General features: G+C 37.1%; 1 protein-coding gene across 1 annotated transcript in view; it reads left to right on the top strand.

The window, feature by feature from the left end:
• IFT88 (intraflagellar transport 88) overlaps window positions 1-19,242 on the top strand; it is a 125,041-nt gene that overhangs the window by 40,282 nt on the left and 65,517 nt on the right. The window contains exons 11-12 of the mRNA XM_081815493.1: window positions 12,610-12,709; window positions 17,421-17,535. Coding sequence (XP_081671619.1) covers window positions 12,610-12,709; window positions 17,421-17,535 — 215 coding nt within the window. The remainder of the gene's footprint in view (window positions 1-12,609; window positions 12,710-17,420; window positions 17,536-19,242) is intronic.

Below are 19,242 nucleotides of genomic sequence, written 5' to 3' on the forward strand. Positions count from 1 at the left end.
TATATATGTACACAGTACTCGTGTTTTGACCAGTGTTATAGTACAACAGAATCACTGTATTCCTTTTTGTGGGCACCAAACTGTGGTTGTAACCAAAGATTTCCTTGATCTGGGGGACAACCACCTCAAGATAAATGAACTCTGTTTATTTATCTTTAATTATGCTGAATAGTACATATTATTTGTTTTACTATTATTTATTTAAAGATTTTATTTATTTATTGGACAGAGAGAGACACAGCAAGAGAGGGAACACAAGCAGGGGGAGCGGGAGAAGGAGAAGCAGGCTTCCCGCAGAGCAGGGAGCCCGATGTAGGGCTCGATCCCAGGACACTGGGATCATGACCTGAGCCGAAGGCAGACGCTTAACAACTGAGCCACCCAGGCGACCCTGTTTTACTATTATTAACTCTAACCTGAATTTTCTTAATGTTTACTAGGCATACATATTAGTTTTTAACGTTTTTACCTTTTCAAAAATATGATTATAATTTTGTCTTTGCACCCTAGAAATTGAGTGAAATTTTGAACATTATCAAGTGCCATCCAGTCAGTTTGACTGACATTTTCCACTAAATTAACATTTTAACTTATCAAAAGGCATTGCTTTTGTCATATGAGACTTAAGATCAAGCCAGACTAGATGGTTCTACTCATATATCATTTTACTTTTACCTAGGTATATGTTTTTACTTGAATATGTTTCTATTGTTAAATGAAGCCTTGTATTAGAAAAATGGTAGGTTCACTTAAGAAATGTTCACAAACAGCTGCCATGAAATATGAAAGTAAATGTATTCGCATTCATGTTAAAGATAGATTTCAAGAGATTTTTGGTGTGGATACTGATATAATGAAAGAAGGAATCAAAGAAGACCCATTCTTTTACTGAGGTTCCAGATTTACCCTCACATATTGTTTTATCCAAGCTCAGCATTTTTCCCCTTTATTTTTCCAGATTTATTGAGATATTATTGACATATAATATATGCAGATTTAAGGTGTACAGTGTGGTGGTTTGATATATATATATATTACAAAACAATTACCACAGTAAGGTTATAACACCTCCATCCCCTCACATAATTACCTTTTTAAAACTGTGCTTATAAGATTTTTTTTTTGCAGCTAAAACTGGAAGATAAATGAGCTTCTGTGAGCTTGTGTAAAATTGTGCTTATAAGATTTAAGATTTACTTGTTTAACAACTTTCAAGTATATAATACAGAATTGTTAATTATAGTCACCATTTTGTTAAAATGTTCTTTTTCCTTGACTTCATCCTTAATTAACCCCTTTAAGATCTTTCTGTGCATGTCTGTAAACGTGTAATGCTATTCTCATTCCTGATTGGTCATTTATTTTATGATGTAAAAAATTTAAAATTCTAAATTGTAACTTTCTTTTAGAAGTTTAAAAGCATTTCTTCATTGTTAGCTAACACTGTTTAAAATGTTTAAAATTTTGTTAAAAGTCTCCCATGGTGTCACCATCCCAAAATTTATTTATTTTATTCCTGAAAATTTGTGCCCTTTAACCAACATCTCCCTGTCTCCCCCACCTCCCAGCCCCTGGTATCACCATTCTACTCTCTATTTTTATTTTAGGTTCTACATATGAGTGAGAATATGCAGTGTTTGTCCTTCCTCTGTCTGACTTATTTCACATAGCATAATGCCCTTGAAGTCCATTCATGTCTCAAAAGGCAGTATTTCCTTTGTTTTATGGCTAAATAATACTCCTCTGTGTGTGTGCGTGCATACGTGTGTGTGTGTGTGTGTGTCTGTGTCTGTGTCTGTGTGTGTCACATTTTCTTTATCCATTCATCTGGACACTTAGATTGTTTACATTTCTTAGTTTTTATTGAATAGTGCTATAATGAATGTGGGGTACAAATATCTCTTTGGGTTAGAGATTTTATTTCCTGTGGCTATATACCCAGAAGTGGAATTGCTGGATCTTATGGTAGTTCTCTTCTTAATTTTTTGAGGAATTTCCATACTGTTTTCCACAGTGGCTGTACCAGTTTACATTTTCACCTACAGTACACAAGGCTTCCCTTTTCTCCAACACTCACGTCTTCTCTTTTTGTTGAGACTTTTTCTCATGAATGATTGTTCAGTTTACATCTATTGAGATGATCATATGATTTTTATCTTTCATTCTATTAATGTGCTGTACCACAGTTAGTGATTTGCTTATATTGAACCATTTTTGCATTCCAGTGATAAATCTCACTTGATTATGGTGTATGATCCTTTTAATGTGCTGTTGAGTTCAGTTTGCTCGTATTTTGTTGAGGATGTTTGCATATAAATATTCATCAGGGATATTGGCCTGTAGTTTTCTTTTGTTGTAATGTTCTTATCTAGCTTTGGTATTGGGTAATGTTGGCCTCATAAAATAAGTTTGGGAGTTTTCTGCTTCAGTGTTTTGGAGAGTTTGAGAAGGATTGGCTTAGAATTTAGCACTGAAACCATATATATGATCCTGGGCTGTTCAGATTTTCTTTTTCTTCCTGATTCAGCTTTGGGAGGTTATATGTTTCTAGAAATTTATTGATTTCTTCTAGGCTGTCCAATTTGTTGGCATATACTTTTTCATAATATTCCCTCTTAGAACCACTTCTGCTGCATCCAAAAGATTTTGGATCATTGGATTTTCATTATTATTTGTTTCTGTGTATTTTTTTATTACCTCTTTGATTTCTTGGTTGACCGATTCACTGTTCAGTAGTTTTCTATCCCTTCACTTTGAGCCTATGTGTGTCCTTAAAGCTGAAGTGAGTCTCTTGTATGGTTGGGACTTGTTTTTAATGCATTGAGACACTCTGTGCTTTAATTGGAGAATTTAATCCAATTACACTTAAAGTAATTATTGATGGATAAGGCTATTGATAGGTAATTATTAATTTTAGTAGTTAATTAATTATCACTGATAGGTACTAATGTCATCTTATTATTTTCTCGCTGTTTTGTAGTTCCCTTGTTTCTTCTTTCTCTTTCACTGTTTTTCTTTGTGAATTGATGATTTTCCATAGTGGTATGCTTTGATTCCCTTTGCTCTGCCTCTTGTGTATCTACTGTAGATTTTTGTTTATATAAAATATTTTATTGTTATAATAGCCTCAAGCTATTGCATACAAAACTTTGCATACAAAAACTCTACTCTTCTACACTCCCCATAATTTTACCTCTTTTTATATTGTGTATTTAACTTTTTAAATATTGTGTACCCACTAACATTATTGTAGCTATTGTTATTTTTAATACCTTTGTCCTTTATCCTTTTGAGTTAAGTGATTAACATACCTCCATATTACAATATTACAGTATTCTGAATTTGGCTAGTTAACATACTGTTAACAATATGTGTTATATTTTCATATGTTTTCATATTACTAATTAGCATCCTTTCATTTCGTCTTAAACTCCTTTCAGCATTTCTTGTAAGGCAGGTTTAGTGGGGATGAATTCCCTCAGTTTTTGTCTTTTGGGAAAGTCTCTCTCTTTCATTTCTGAAAGGAAACTTTGCTAGGTAAAATGTTCTTGGTTGGCAGCTTTTTTCTTTGAGTGCTTTGAATATATCATCCCACTCTCTTCAGGCCTGCAAGGTTTCCGGTAAGAAATCTGCTGATAGTCTTATGGGGGTTCCTTTATATGTGAGGAACTTTTTTTTCTTGCTGATTTTAAAATTCTCTATCTTTTACTTTAGACAGTTTTACTATGATGTGTCTTAGAGAAGGTTGTTTTGTGTTGAAGTTTTGGGGTTACCTATTAGCTCCATAAACTTGGATGTCTAAATTTCTCACCAGATTTGGGATTATCAAACATTATTCCTTAAATAGGCTTTCTGCTCCCTTCTCTCTTTCTTCTCCTGGGACTCCAGTAATGGGTAGATTGTTTCTTTTGATGATACCCCATAATTCACATAGGCTTCTTTCATTCTTTTATTTTTCTGTGCTTCTGACTAGATAATTTCAAATGATCTGGCGTATAATTCACTATATCTTTCTTTTGCTTGGTCAAGTCTGTTGTTGAAGCTTTTTATGAATTCTTCAGTTTAGTCATTGTGTTTTTCAACTCTAGGATTTCTGCTTTTTTTTTTAATGGTTTCTATTTCTTTGTGGAACTTCTCAATTTATTCATGTGTTGTTTTCCTAATTTTATTTGGTTGTCTGTTTTCTTAAAGTTGACTAAACTTTTTTTTTTTGACTAAACCTTTTAAAGAGGATTATTCTAAATTCTTTGTCAGACAGTTCATAGATTTCCATTTTTTTAGAGTCAGTCATTAGAATTTTATTAGTTTCCTTTGGTGGTTATATATTTTATTGATTATTCATGATTCTTGTGTCCTTATCTGTATATTTGAGGAAGTAGGCACCTCTTCTAGCCTTTACAGACTGGCTTTATGAAGCAAAGCCCTTCACCAGTCAGCCTGTCCAGAGATTCTGGGTCGACCATCTGGTGGAGTATTCAAGTGGACAGGTCTGGTGCCTGGGTTATTAGGTAGGCAGGCCTAGTGCTTGAGTACACGGGGACCAGTCTGGTGTCTAGGTCACAGGGTGGAGCTGAAGCCTAGGTTCACTGGGGTGTGCTTGGTACTTAAATCTGGGGTGATGGGCTTGGGACCTTGGTCTGTGTGGGCAGACCTGGATCCTAGGTTTCCAGGCACCAACCAGGCATTGGGGACCCCTGGGGTGGGCCTAGCATCTAAGTCCGCAGAGGCTGGTCTGGTACTGAGACAGGCTGGAAGCCTGGTTTTGTGAGAGCCAACCTGGAGTCTAGGACTACAGGAGTTGGCCTGTATCCTGGAGTCCTCAGGAGATGTCATGGAGGTTAGATTTGCAGGGGTCATTATGGCACTTGGGTGGACCAAGAATCTGGGTCTGTGGGAGCTTGCCTTGAACCTGGGGGCTGACCTGGTACTTGGGATTTGGGGCTACAGTAGCTAGCCTGGTGCTGAAGTGGGTCAGAAGCTTGGGTATACAGTAGTCATCCTGTCTCTGGGCTCTGTCATCTTATCTTTTTTGTAGGGTCAAAGTTGTTGCCTGGGAGCTGGCTGATGCCGGGATGTGTCAGGAGCCTGGGTTCATGGGAGCTTGCTGGGAACCTGAAGGTTGTCTGGAACCACTGGAGCCTGCTTTGCCTGTTGGGCCATGGACCTAGGTTTGCAGGAGCCACCTATGGCCACTGGAGCCAACAGGCACTGGGGTGAGCTGGTGGCCTTGGTTCATAGGTACTGTCTGTGGAGCCTGATGCCTAGGAGCCACGACGATGTAGAAAACTACATGTAACAGGGTGGGCAGGAGCCTGGGTTCATAAGAGCCTGCTAGGGAGCCACCAAGGGCATTGAGAGTCAGCCTGGTGTTGGGGTGGGCTGAACTGGAGTCTGCAGTGAAGTCAGACACTTACTTTACTCAGCTTCTCTTAGAGAGAGTCTTTCTCTCTCCATGATGAGCTGTCTGGACTCAGAGGAAAGATGAAAGGGGTCTATGAATCTATCTGTCCTCCTTAAAGTGTCTTTCTTACATCTGATCTTCACCCAGGTGCTATAATCCCTCACCTAGAATCCCTAGCTCTTGTAAAGTATTTTCATGCATGGGTAGTTCTTAAAATTGATTTTTGGGGAGGGTACAGTACTAGAAATTCCTATACCACCATTTTTCTGGCATCACTCCTCCAACTCAGTTTTTTTTTTTAAATATTTTATTTATTTATTTGACAGAGAGAGAGAGAGACAGCGAGAGAGGGAACACAAGCAGGGGGAATGGGAGAGGGAGAAGCAGGCTTCCCGTGGAGCAGGGAGCCCAATGTGGGGCTCAGTCCCAGGAACCTAGGATCATGACCTGAGCCAAAGGCAGACACCCAACGACTGAGCCACCCAGGCGCCCCTAACTCAGTATTTTTAATGTTACCCAGTATAAATATTAATTTTAGCCAAAGAGCATAGTGATGTGCATAGTGATATCATAACTATGTTATAATTCATAGGTATTTTTAAGATTTCATTCGTAACCTAAAACGTAGTAAGTCTTATTTCCTTATGTGTTAACTAGGTAGGCATTCATTTCCCTAGATAGAACTCGGCAGTTTTTTAAGAAATTTGCCAGATCTCAGGTTACATGAAAGCCTGTTTCTAGTAACTTTGAAGAAAGATGTTTGTTATTCATAAATCTTACATAATATTTTTCAGAAACTGCAATATATATGTGTATGTGCATATAAGCATATGCATATGTGTGTACATTTTATGTGGTTATATATGTAAACTATGCATTTGTATATGTATGTATGTATGTATATTTTAAATGGAGGACAGTGATCTTTAGAGTCAACATCATAGCTTCTGACTGTGGTTAGAAAATACTTTGTATGGGATGCCTGGGTGGCTCAGTCGGTTAAGCATCTGCCTTCAGCTCAGGTCACCATCCCAGGGTCCTGGAATCGAGTCCAGCATCGGGCCCCCTGCTCGGCGGGGAACCTGCTTCTCCCTTTGCCTGCTGCTCCCCTTGCTTGTGCTCTCTCTCTCTTTCTCTGACAAATAAATAAAATCTTAAAAAAAAAAAAATACTTTATATATAGGAGATCATCCCATAATAGTTATTTATAGGTGTCATACTTTCTCTGTGTCTAATTTCGTCATATGTCTTGTTCTTTGTAGAATATTAAAGAAGAGGCTTTATAAGATATAAATAACATCTGTTCAATGTTTAGAGAGTGTTCAGGACTTGAAATTAAACAAACAAAAAAACATTTAAACTAAGCTTACCTGATTTCTGTTCCATTTCATAATATTTAAGTGACTTCATTAAGACGAATCAATACAGAGTCTTCTGTTTCACTTAGACATATCGGCAGTTCTGTTCGCTCAGACCTAGTTTTTTGAGGCTAAATTTTTTAATGGCATTAATGGTACTATTTTAAAAAAGTGATTGCTAGTTGTTTTGTTCACTGTTGAATAATATTTCAGCCTGTTTGAAATCTGGACTATGCCAATATCTAGCTCTCAAAGCTGACTAATACTATTAGTAAGTTAATTATAAAGCCAGAAATTTTATATATTTTTACTAAAGACAGGGTCATTAATTTTGTTTCCTTCTCTCTGGGGCAGATTTCAATGAGTGTATAGCTCAGGCCTGGTATAGTATCATTCACATCCTAAATTGTGGCAAAAATTTTTTACTTCAGCTTCAATTTATTGAGCACAGCTTCTTTGGATTCTTGATTAACACTGTTATATGCTTTGTCTCAAATGAGATAGGTATGAAATCATGGCCTTTTTATAGCTGAGAGAAATGAGTGCTGAAAAATGTATTGGCTTCACTAAGGACAAATACATAGTTAAGGTCAGAACATTTACTATGCCAGTGACTTTTAAACAATGTAATTCACTGGAATTACACTGTGAGCTTATTGAACAGTGAGTAGGTACCCCCACCCCCGCCTCCAATATATCTGAGTTAGGGTTCTGAGATAGAGAGCAAGCGTTTGTATTTATTTTTATTATTATTATTATTATTAATTTGAGAGAGAGAGCACGAGAGGGGGAGGGTCAGAGGGAGAAGCAGACTCCCCCGATGTGGGATTCGATCCCTGGACTCCAGGATCATGATCTAAGCCAAAGGCAGACGCCCAGCCAACGGAGCCACCCAGACGCCCCGTGTTTGTATATTTTCACCCTCCCCCCGCCAACATGATTCTCATGTATACCATTCTCTAACTTTTTACCAGTGATTATCAGCCTTGGCTGCATATTAAAATCATCAGGGAATTTTTTTTTTAAGATTTTATTTATTTATTTGACAGAAACACAGCGAGAGAGGGAACACAAGCAGGGGGAGTGGGAGAGAGAGAAGCAGGCTTCCCACCAAGCAGGAAGCCCGATGCGGGGCTTGAACCCAGGACCCTGGGATCATGACCTGAGCCGAAGGCAGATGCTTAATGACTGAGTCAGCCAGGTGCCCCTCATCAGGGAATTTTTAAAAATCCCCATGTCCAGGCTGCACTGTAGACTATTTGGGTCAGAATTTCTGGGGATTGAGCTCGGGGATCAGCATTTTTTAAAGTCCTCTACAGGGTCCCATTATCTATATCCAACATACAGAACCGTTGCCCTCTGCTAGGCCAGTATTTCTCAGCTGCCGCTGACTGAGGAACTTGTTGAAAGTGGATAGTCAGTAGGTGTTAGATGGGACAGAAGAATATATATTTTTTCATTGTTTTCCATGTGGTTCTGATGTGCAGCCAGGTTTGGAAACTCATATAGTGTAATACAACTGTGTATTGAAAACCAAAAGGAAAAAGTCAGTCCTGGCATTATTTGGATTTTTCATTATAAATTATTCTGTAATTCTTACCATACTTTTGTTAACTCATTTGTATAGGGTTAAAATTATTTTTAACCTTTTTGTGGTTAAATATGAAGCACATAAGAATTGTATAAAACATTAACATCAGCTCAGTGATTTATCACAAAGCAAACACCCATGTAACCTCTGTATAGATTAATAACATTTAAAGAATAGAACATAGCACCTTAGAAGTTCTGCTGTGCCCTTTGCAGGCACTGCCCCTGACTTACATGGTAATCACTTCCTAGCTTTTCTGTAAGCTTTAACCACCTAACCAGGCATCCCTATAGTTTTGCATTTTTTTAAACATCATATAGGTGGACTCGGCTTGCATATTGTTTTGTGTGTGGTGTCTTTTACTCTGTGTGGCAGTTGTCAGTGTTGTTGCATGTGGCTCTGGTTTGTTGGTTTTCATTGCTTTGTAGTGGTACATGCATACAGTGGAATGTTATTCTTGACCATGAGAAATTGAGATAGAGAAGCTTCTTACTCCCAGGTCCTGGAGGAAGGACACAGCAAACTGGAGGCACCACACAGGCAAGTCAGGACAGGGTGCAGGCAGAGGGAGAGGCAGGACCTGGGGCACATGCCTTGTTAGGGTCTGTGGGTGGAGTGTTGGGGGCGCATGGGATAAGGCCAGAGTAGTCAATTCAAGCCAAAAAGAGAGGGAGCTTGGGTAAGCTCCATGGGGATCTTATGTAAGGGGTACACAAGGGGAAGGCCCTGGGAGGTGGGGGAGACTGGTGACCACAAGGGAAGTCGTATCAGGAGCTTGGATTTGCTTAGGCTCTGCAGGCTGCTGTCTGGGACATGCACTAGCATTAGGGGCTAGCATTGGTTTTTGGTCACTGCAGGCCTCTTGGACAGTGGGGCAGCAGTACTGTGCAGTAGCTTAGTGAGAGTCTGGACATTGTTTTTCAAATATTTTTTCCTACTCTGTGGCTTGTCTTCCATTTCTCTTGACCTACGGGGAAATTAATTGGGATTTCATTCAAATCTATAGATCAGTCTGGAGAGAACATCTTTAAAATGTTTACTTTTTAAATCTGTAAGTACAATACATTCCTCCATTTAGGTCTCCCTAATTTCTTTCAAATACTTTTTTGTTTTAAGTCTAGACATCTGCATGTCTTTTGTTACATTTATTCTTACGTGTTTGATGTTTTTAATGGTATAGGGCATAGTTTTAAAATTTCATTTTCTACTTGCACTTTTCTAGTATGTAGATATATAGTTGAATTTTAGATATTGATCTTTATCCACTGACCTTAATACATTCACTTTTACTAATACATTTACTAATGCAGATAGTTGTCTCTAGATGTTTTTGGGTTACCTACATACACATTTATGCCATCTACAGATAATATTTATGCTTCTTTTTGTTTTCCTGCTTCATTGCACTGGCTTTGATGTCCAGTTCAGGCTGAATAGAAGTGGTGATAGAATAGGCATTTTTACTAATGATGTACTGTATGATGAGTAACATAACATAATAAAATTAAATTAAAAAAAAAATAGGCGTTTTTGTTTTGCTCCTGATCTCACGGGGTAAAGCTTTCCACAACTTGCCATTAAGTATGATGCTTGCTATAGGATTCTTGCAGATACTCTTTATCATATTAAGGAATGTTTCCTTTTGTTTCGGTTAGCTAAGAGTTTTATGAACATCCATCTATCAAAAAATCGTAAGATTGATTTTTGATTTAAATCATCTGGAATGAACTCTGCTTGATTGTGATGTATTATCCTTTTAAAATATCACTGGATTTGATTTACTAATCTTTAGCTGAGGATTTTTGCATCCGTATTAATGAGAAGGATGAAGTTTATAATTTTAAGAATTTATTATTTGAGGGAGAGAGAGAGTAGCGAGTGCCGGTAGAGGGGCAGAGGGAGAGAGAATCAAGCCACCTCCCCACTGAGCCCGACATGAGGCTTGATCCTATGACCCCAAGATCATGACCTGAGCCAAAATCAAGAGCTGGATACTCAACTGACTGAGCCACCCAGGTGCCCCTGAAGTTTGTAATTTAAAAAAATAATGTCTTTGACTTTGTTACAAGGGTAAGCTGACTTTATACCACAAGTTCAGATACTTTCCCCCTCTCTGGAGGAGTTTATGGGATTGGTATTATTTTTTTATTAAACAATTGGAGGAATTCACTAGTAAAGCCATCTGCATTTGAAGTTTTCTTTATAAGAAGAGTTTTATTAAACAGATTCTACTTTTTTAATAAATATAAGACTTCTGATTTTCTTCTCGTGTCATTTTTAATAAGGTGTATTTTTTAAGGAATCTATCATTTTATCCTTACTGATTTTTGTTTGCATATTCTTTTAGCTATTGAGAGAAGTGTGTTAAAAGGTTTTTTACTATAGTTGTAGATTTCTGCATTTCTTTAGATTTATTAACTTTTGTTTTATATTATTTTGAAGTTATGTTATTGGGTGCATGAAGATTTAGAATAGGGGTATATCCCTGGTGGATTAATAAGCCTTTTTTATTAAGCAGTGTCCTTTATTACTTCTAATAATGTCTCTTGCCTTAAAGTTTGCATTGTCTGTTTTCTTTTGGTTCGTGCTATTTCTTTTTTTCACCTTACTTTTGATGATTCTATGTTCTTAATTTAAGGTGTGTCTCTTGTAAGTAATAAGAAGTTAGATTCAAACTGAGTGGCAGATATTTCTGAATACCTTTCCCCAGTCTGGTTTAGAGTCTCTACTGCTGCATTCTTATATTCCTTTATAATAGTTCTTACACAGAACTTAATTTACTGGTCTGCTTCCCCTGTAAGGACATGAACCATACTTTGTTTATCCTTTTAGCCCCTGTACCAAATATACCAGTTGAATGTCTACTACTGACATCTAGTAGACATTCAACAAATGTTTGCTGAATGCATTGGTGTATCAGTGGTTTCCAGATCATTCTCTTGGAACCCTTGCAGTCTTAGCCATGTCTATAGGCTACTTTGTTGGGGTAGGGCTGGGGACAGAGGGCCATTCAGAGGGGTACTGTGCAGGCAGAGCTTCACGTCCTCTATCCCCACTGCAAGCAGAGAAGTTCTTTGATAAGTCGAGGATAAAATAAAAGATTCTACCTGAAGAAAGGGATCTTCTGCTTTAATGTTTTTAAATTGTTTGTCCAAGCCAGGAGTGCCTGAGCGGCTCAGTCAGTTAAGTGTCCGACTCTTGATTTCAGCTCAGGTCATGATCTCAGGGTAGTGAGATTGAGCCCCACATTGGGCTCCGCCCTCAGTGGGGAGTCTGCTTGAGATTCTCTCTCTCCCTTTCCCTCTGCTCCTCCCCACCATGTTCATGCTTCTCTCTCTATGTCTCTGTTAAATAAATAAATAAATAAATAAATAAATAAATAAATAAATAAATAAATAAATCTTTAAAAAAAAATTCTTTGTCCAGGCCATTGGATTTGAAATATTTTTGAACCAGAACCTTGGTAAGAAATTTATTTCTTCTTCTTCATTGTTTACTGAAACAAGTTGCATGAAACAGTCCTTGTCCTTATTATGTATAATGCCCTTTGATATTTTATATGTTCTGTTTTTTTAAATAAGGGTCATGATCAACTAAACTGATTTCAGTTGACCTCAATTTGAAGAATAGTCTTGGTGCAGTGGATTTTGGTATCAATAAAAATTGGTTTCAAATTCTTACTTGACAGTTTTCTAGATGTTTGATCTCAGATCTTCCATTTTCTTATCTATAAAAGAGAGATCATGCCTATCTTTCAGGGTTGTTGTGAGGATTAAATGTGATAATGCTTATAAAGGAATTGGTGCAGTGTCTGATACATAGTTAAAAACAAATGTTCTGTGTGCTTTGGGAACAGATCTGTGATAGTCCGTTCAAGTTAGACATAAAACTTAAACATATTTTACAAGTTCTATAGAATTTTTCTCACCAGCAGAACATACATTAGAAAGACTTTTACCTGTTACAAATTGAAATTGTTTTAGTAGTTAATTAAAAAATGAGACTATATATATCAATCCAATTTTATTTAAAATACCGTAAGTAATTAGACGTGACAGTAAACTAAAGGAAATTTAGATAAGATTAGTGTAGAACTGAAGAATTCAGTAACTTACTCCCTGCATTGGAAGAAATCAGGTGCTTAGCCTTAGATAGCACAAGGGGCACTTTAACATTGTTTTGAAAAGTCATAAGGAACCCACCAACAACATAAATATGCCAAAACAAAATAAAAAACTTTTTTATACTTTCCATTATAGGTGTGTTGAAGTTGTGAAAGCGTCTCAATATGTAGAGTTAGCAAATGATCTGGAAATAAACAAGGCAATTACATACTTGAGACAAAAGGACTTTAACCAAGTAAGTTTTTGAAAGTTTTAGATGAAGTTTTATATGTTAACTGGTGAAAGCAATAATCTTGGGCAGTTTTTTCTAGAATATTGTTATCTGTGATTATTGTGAAGTTGAGTAATGTTTTTACTTGTCTTAACATCATTTCCAATATTATAGTATTACTTTAATTTTGACCTGTTTGTCCTGTTTGTCTGCATGTAAATACTGTTCATGTAAAGCGTGGTTCCTAAATTACTAAACTGTTTTTTAGTGCAGAGATCAGCTTTCCCCTAGAAGTTTTCAAACTGTTACCTAAAGCTCTAAGGTTTTTTAGAATCAGGAAAGGCCAGGAGCCCAACTAGTAGCCTGATGCTTCCATCTACTGTTCTCACCAGAGCAGCTTTCCTGTTGCCTGATTTTTATATTTGATTTACTCATTAACATTGCATTGGGCATAAAAGAGTCCCATTGCTATACATAGTTTCATAATGCTCCAGGATCTCTTGCTGGTGCCACTGCTACCTTGCTACCTTAGGTCAAGATGGAATGGGTACTCCACCTTCAGTAGTCTCTCTCAAATGAGACCTAGTTGTGACAAGACCTAGAAGAATAGACAGCTTTAAAAAGGAAGGATGGGGGTGGTGATAACGGAAGAGAAAAAACAGAATGAAACTTGATATCCTGGTTCATAAAACCAATGATTAGTGTCAAATGTACCCACAGCTGGAAAACTCAGCCCCCCACAAGTTTAGACCCAGAGAGGTAGGGCCAGAGGAAGCCACAGTACCTTTCCTGCATCCTATCCCAAGCCTGTGTTTTCAGTTTTTCTTCCTACCTAAGGGCCTTCCTTTTGTCTAGGAGACAACAGAAATGACTAACTCCTTTCTGGAGGAGGAGGGAGATACAGCCTCAGGGTTCATACAATCATTATATGATTAATATAATGCAGTCCCATGGACTGGTTCCATTGTATATATGCATTTAGTACGCTTAACTTTTTTTTGGCATTTGTAAAGCACCAAAAAGACTTTCAAAGTACCTTTATGTCTGTTGTGTCATTTGATCATCACACTCATGGTCATTAAAAATGCCAGTGATAACTCTCTATAACTATTGTAATGCTTTTCCAGTGGAAGTGAAGTCAGACAAATTGGTCTTTATTATCTTGCCAAAGTCATCTATGCACCAAAAAAATAATTTTTATGTGTGTGATAAGTACTGTTTTAGGTGACAAAATAGAGAAAACCATGTTTGCCAGTTTTCTCTTGATACTTTATTTTTAAATGGTCTTTATAGAAAGATTTAACAATGTATTACCACGGTTTATGTTTTAAAACTGTCCGTTAAAGGATAAACTCTTAATTTTTTCATTTTAAAATTCATTTAACCCAAATCATATTGTTTGCTGCTTTCCTAGCTGTCCTCATTTAAAATACCTTATGCTCCATTTGCATTTTCAAGATTTTAGTTTACCTATGTTTTAAAAATGTAATTTCTGCTTTCTTTTCAACATTGCTGCTTTGACTTTGTGTTTCTTTTATTTGTGTATTGTAAGTATGATGAGGTGGGTATAATATAACCTTAGTTGAAAGGAACCTTGTTAAGTTAAAAGGGATTGGTTGACATAACTCAGAATGATCATTTGATGAGGACTACTTTATTTGCAATTCAAAATAAAAGAGAAAAATGTAGGCCTTCTTATATGAGGTTATAATTCTATAGCTGAGTAAAGATGCTGAAATCTCAAGAGTATGTTTCTTTGCGATGATAGTGCTGTTTTGTAGTCACCTTTGTAGTAGAGAAGGAATCCACTAAAAAGCCAAAGATGGATGAAATGAAGTAGTTTGATCTGAAGGCCAGTGATAATGTATGGACAGATGTAGTGGAATGCAGAAACCAGTAGATAGATGGCATCTTTCACTAAAGAAACCCAAAATGGAGATATATCTATTTTCCTAATCATTTGTGGGGGGGGAGAAAGAAACACAACCCAAACTAACAATGTTTATTTTCATTATTTCATTATTTGTTTTGCTATTTAAAACTAAATTTAGTTTTATTATGTGGACTTTTATCAGTTTCACTTGTAAATGAAATGAATTGTATAATATTTTTAAAAACAGAAATATTGGCTATGCATTTATCGAACATGTAAAGAACAGTTATGAAAACAGCCCATTTTAAAGCTAGATATCCTGGAAATATTCCCTTTATTAGAATAATTTTGTAGCTTTTTTAGAGTAATTTATAGTTTAGAAATTTAAAATATGAAATATATTTTTATTCTCTCAGCTATTTTTTAATGAATGTTGTAAAGTTTGAGGCACTTGGGTGGCTCAGTCAGTTCAGTGGCCGACTTTTGGTTTTGGCTCAGGTCATGATCTCAGTCTCTACACTCAGCAGGGAGTCTTCTTGGGGTTTTTTTCTCTCTCCTTCTCCCTCTGCCCCTCCCCCCATTCGTGCCCTTACACACTCATGCTCTCTCTCTCTCTCAAATAAATAAATAAATCTTTAAATGAATGTTGTAAAGTTCAAAATATTTCTGTTATTCTTTTAAATAGTGGCTTAGGATTGCTTTGCTTTTTATATATTGTTTGAATTCATAGTAACCTTTTGAGGGGAGAATAATTAGTTGTTATATGTAGTCTTAAAGTCTTGTTACTAATAGGCCACAATTTAACAAAGATGAAAATTTAAAAATCTAAGACATTTTCTTGACTATAATATGAATAGTTGTTTCTAAAAGGAATGATGTAACCTATATAGCATTCTGAGTTTTTTTTTAATTATTGTTGTTAGTTTGCTTTTGATAATCTGCTTTATGGATGTCATAGATATCAGAAAACAATTTCTTTCCCTCTGCACTTTACTTCAGAGAATTTAATGGGTATGTGAGTTACACCTATTCATGTGCCTTATATTTTAAATTAACACATTTTATTATTGTGACACACTCTAAAAGTAAAGATTAAAACATTGTCAATTCTTTTTTTTTTTTTAAAGATTTTTATTTATTTGCGAGAGAGAGAATGAGAGACAGAGACCATGAGAGGGAGGAGGGTCAGAGGGAGAAGCAGACTCCCTGCTGAGCAGGAAGCCTAATGTGGGACTCGATCCCGGGACTCCAGGATCATGACCTGAGCCGAAGGCAGTCACTTAACCAACTGAGCCACCCAGGCGCCCATAAAACATTGTCAATTCTTATTCAAAGTGAAATGCAGCTTATAAAACCTAAAGATTCAAAACAACAGTGACTTTTACATTAATAGCCATGGAGATTGTGTAGAGAGTCAATGAGATAACTTCTACAGGATGAACAATGTAAGCAGCAATAATTTTTGAGGTGCATTTTAGGAACTTCTTGGCAATTCTGTCAAAGATTCTTCCGAGAAAGTGAGAAGGAGAATCTGAAAAGTGAGCATATGATGTTGGGGTCTTTTTTGTTCCAGGGTTTACTTTGTAGAATTATAAACTACTAGCCTAGAAACTTCCAGTGGTTTTCTTTAAAATAATCAAAAACCCTTGCAAAGAATAATTGCCTATATTATAACCAATATATGTAGAATCTAGTATTTTAAAATCTTTTACCCTTAACAAAATTGAGTCAGTACATTTAATGGTACTTCATTTGAGGTCAAACACTTGCATAACACAGATTTGTCAGATATTTTCAATATTAGCAGCTCTTAACCATCATAAAAGCTAAAGTAGGATTTTTGGTTGGACTCAACTGTCTTTAAGAGCAGAAGATGCCAAGAAGCCAAGCATTTTCTCAGTAAATGTATTTTGAAGGAAGGAAGGAAAACCCATTGCCTTCCTCCACTTTTTTTTCTGTTATTTCTCAGGCATTTCTAGGTTGAGTACTCACTCACCTATCATGCACAGTGTTTGACCAAATATCCTGTTTGGTTAGGATTGTCTCAGACCGGCCAAGTGCTTAAAAATGCACTTTCATTTCTCATGGCTTGAGAATATAATTATATTTGGATCTACTTAAGATAATTTTTTGTAATACTTCCAGAATTAGTTTCTGTCATCAGTTTTAGAAAATTCTCCACCATTAGTCTTTCTTCCCTTTTTGGAACTCCAGTTACATTTCAGTTAGACCTTTTTACTGTGTTCCCATATGTCTCTTATGTTCTTTCCTGAGACCTTTTCTTAGCCTCTGTGTTTGCTTTGCTTATTTAGTCTTTCAATTTTCTGGGATCTTGACATTCAGATTCTGGTTGCCTCAGTAGTTCTCTGGTGCCTTCAAAAGATACTTGTAATATTTTAATATAACTTTTCTAATTGTTCTCTGTAGAATGGTCTTCTATAGGCTGGTCTCTGATAGCCAGAAGCAGAAATTCTAGAATTATTTTGTAAAGAGCAAATTTCATTGTGTCTCTTAGGTAAAACCTCACTTACACCCCATTATGCAAGATAAAAACTAAACTGTGTCATAAGACTCACAAGGCCCAATATTTACTACTCTCTACAGCTGTATCTAATCTGCTGTTAAGCCCATCTATTATGTTCTTAATTTCAGTTATTGTATTTTTAGGGTTTTTTGAATTCTTTTTTATAAATTTTAATTCTCAAATTCTCATCTTGTCATCTGTTTTCTTAAACATATTAACCCACCCCCTTTGTGTCCTTTCCTGGCCTTATACTCTATATACACTGATCTTTACCCCAACCTTAAGCCTGAATACTGTCATATTACAATGGTTGTAACTTCCAGATATTTCATTTCCAGGCTGTAGAGACCTTAAAAATGTTTGAAAAAAAGGACAGTAGAGTGAAAAGTGCAGCTGCAACCAACCTCTCATTTCTTTATTATTTGGTAAGTTTTGTTTTTTTTATAACTAAGAGTTGATTATGTGGTATTTTTATGTTGCTCATTTTCTGCCTGAAGAGCATGCCTAGAGAGGCTCCAAAGAAGACTGGTGGAGAATGTTAGTAGAATTGGATGTCTAGAATTGGGTGGTCATGACAAGTTCTGGGCCAGGGGTCAAGTCTGTGGACATGACAAGAGGACCATCTCAGAAGTAGAAGGGAGGGAGAAAAATATGATGCTAAGCATCACTGAGAGAATTGTAAAATGTAGATCTGGAAGATGAGCTAGAGATTTTTTTTTTTTTTTTTTTTTGAGAGAGAGAGAGAGGTGGGGGGAGGGACAGAGAGAGAGGGAGAGAGAGAATCTTGAGCAGGCTCCCCACCCAGTGTGAAGTCTGACACAGGGCCTGATGTCATGACTCTGAGATCATGACCTAAGCCAAAATCAAGAGTCTGACACCTAACCAGCTAAGCCACCCAGGTGCCCCCTATTTCAACACCATGTTAGTAGTAAAGAAAGTGATGTCTCAGGTTAAATGATTTATGCAAGGTACAGTGTCATCCATAAGAAGCACACTTTGAGCATCCGCTGGGTCCCAATCGTGGGGAATACCAGAAGCCTAGAAGATCACTAAAAGGGGGGCGCCTGGGTGGCTCAATTGGTTAAGCGACTGCCTTCGGCTCAGGTCATGATCCCAGGATCCTGGGATCGAGTCCCACATCGGACTCCCGGCTCAGCAGGGAGCCTGCTTCTCCCTCAGACCCTCTCCCCTCTCATGCTGTTTGTCTCTCTCTCTTTCTCTCAAATAAATAAATAAATAAAATCTTTAAAAAAAAAATCACTAAAAGGGCACTTTCTTAATTTGGAACAGAGGGAGCATGCAGGTAGCCTAGGAGGGGAGAAGGGAAGGTTGGTTGGAAGTAGAGAACAATAAATTAATATAGATAATAAGTGCTTCAGAAATTCAGTGGCGGGGCGCCTGGGTGGCTCAGGTGGTTAAGCATCTGCCTTCAGCTCAGATCATGATCCCAGGGTCCTGGGATAGAGCCCTGCATCAGGCTCCTTGCTCAGCAGGGAGCCTACTTCTTCCTCTGCCTGCCGCTCCCTCTGCTTGTGCTTGCTCGCTCGCTCACTCTCTCTTTGTCAAATCTTAAAAAAGAAAAAAATTGAGTGGAGGCAGATAACATTTTGGGAGACTAAAGGAATGAACAAAAGCACAGAGGCAGGAAAGCTGGGAGGTGATGTGTACATAAGGATCACTATATTTAGTTAAACTACATTTCTATTCCCTCTTCGAGCTTCTGATCTGTGCCGAATTACTGCGATTTACTGCTGTGCTGAACTGTTCAGTGGAAAGATGTTATTCCCTGCATGTGTTGGATGGAAAAGAGCTCAAAATCACTGGTGAAGAATGCCTCCAGTATTTTAAGTCTGCCAGGAGAGTGGTGCCAGATGCAGGTTTAGAAGAGGCTGCAGATTGGGAGAGATGCTGAGTTTGTTTTTAAATATATTTTAAAAAAATTTTTGTAGCAGTGGTGATATATTTAAATAGAAATGTCCAGGAACATGTGGAACTGATCTCAGATGGGAAGTTACGGTTAGACATAAAATTTGATGATCATCTCTGTAGAGGTTAAAGCTTTGATAATAGATGCTATGGGCTGATTGTTTGTGTCCCCCTCCCCCAACCAAATTCTTATATTGAAGCCCAACCCCCCAACGTGACTGTATTTGGAGGTAA

The sequence above is a fragment of the Leptonychotes weddellii genome, chromosome 3 (assembly GCF_054177405.1).
Source record: "Leptonychotes weddellii isolate Sample4059 chromosome 3, ASM5417740v2, whole genome shotgun sequence".
In the NCBI taxonomy this organism is placed as follows: domain Eukaryota; kingdom Metazoa; phylum Chordata; class Mammalia; order Carnivora; family Phocidae; genus Leptonychotes; species Leptonychotes weddellii.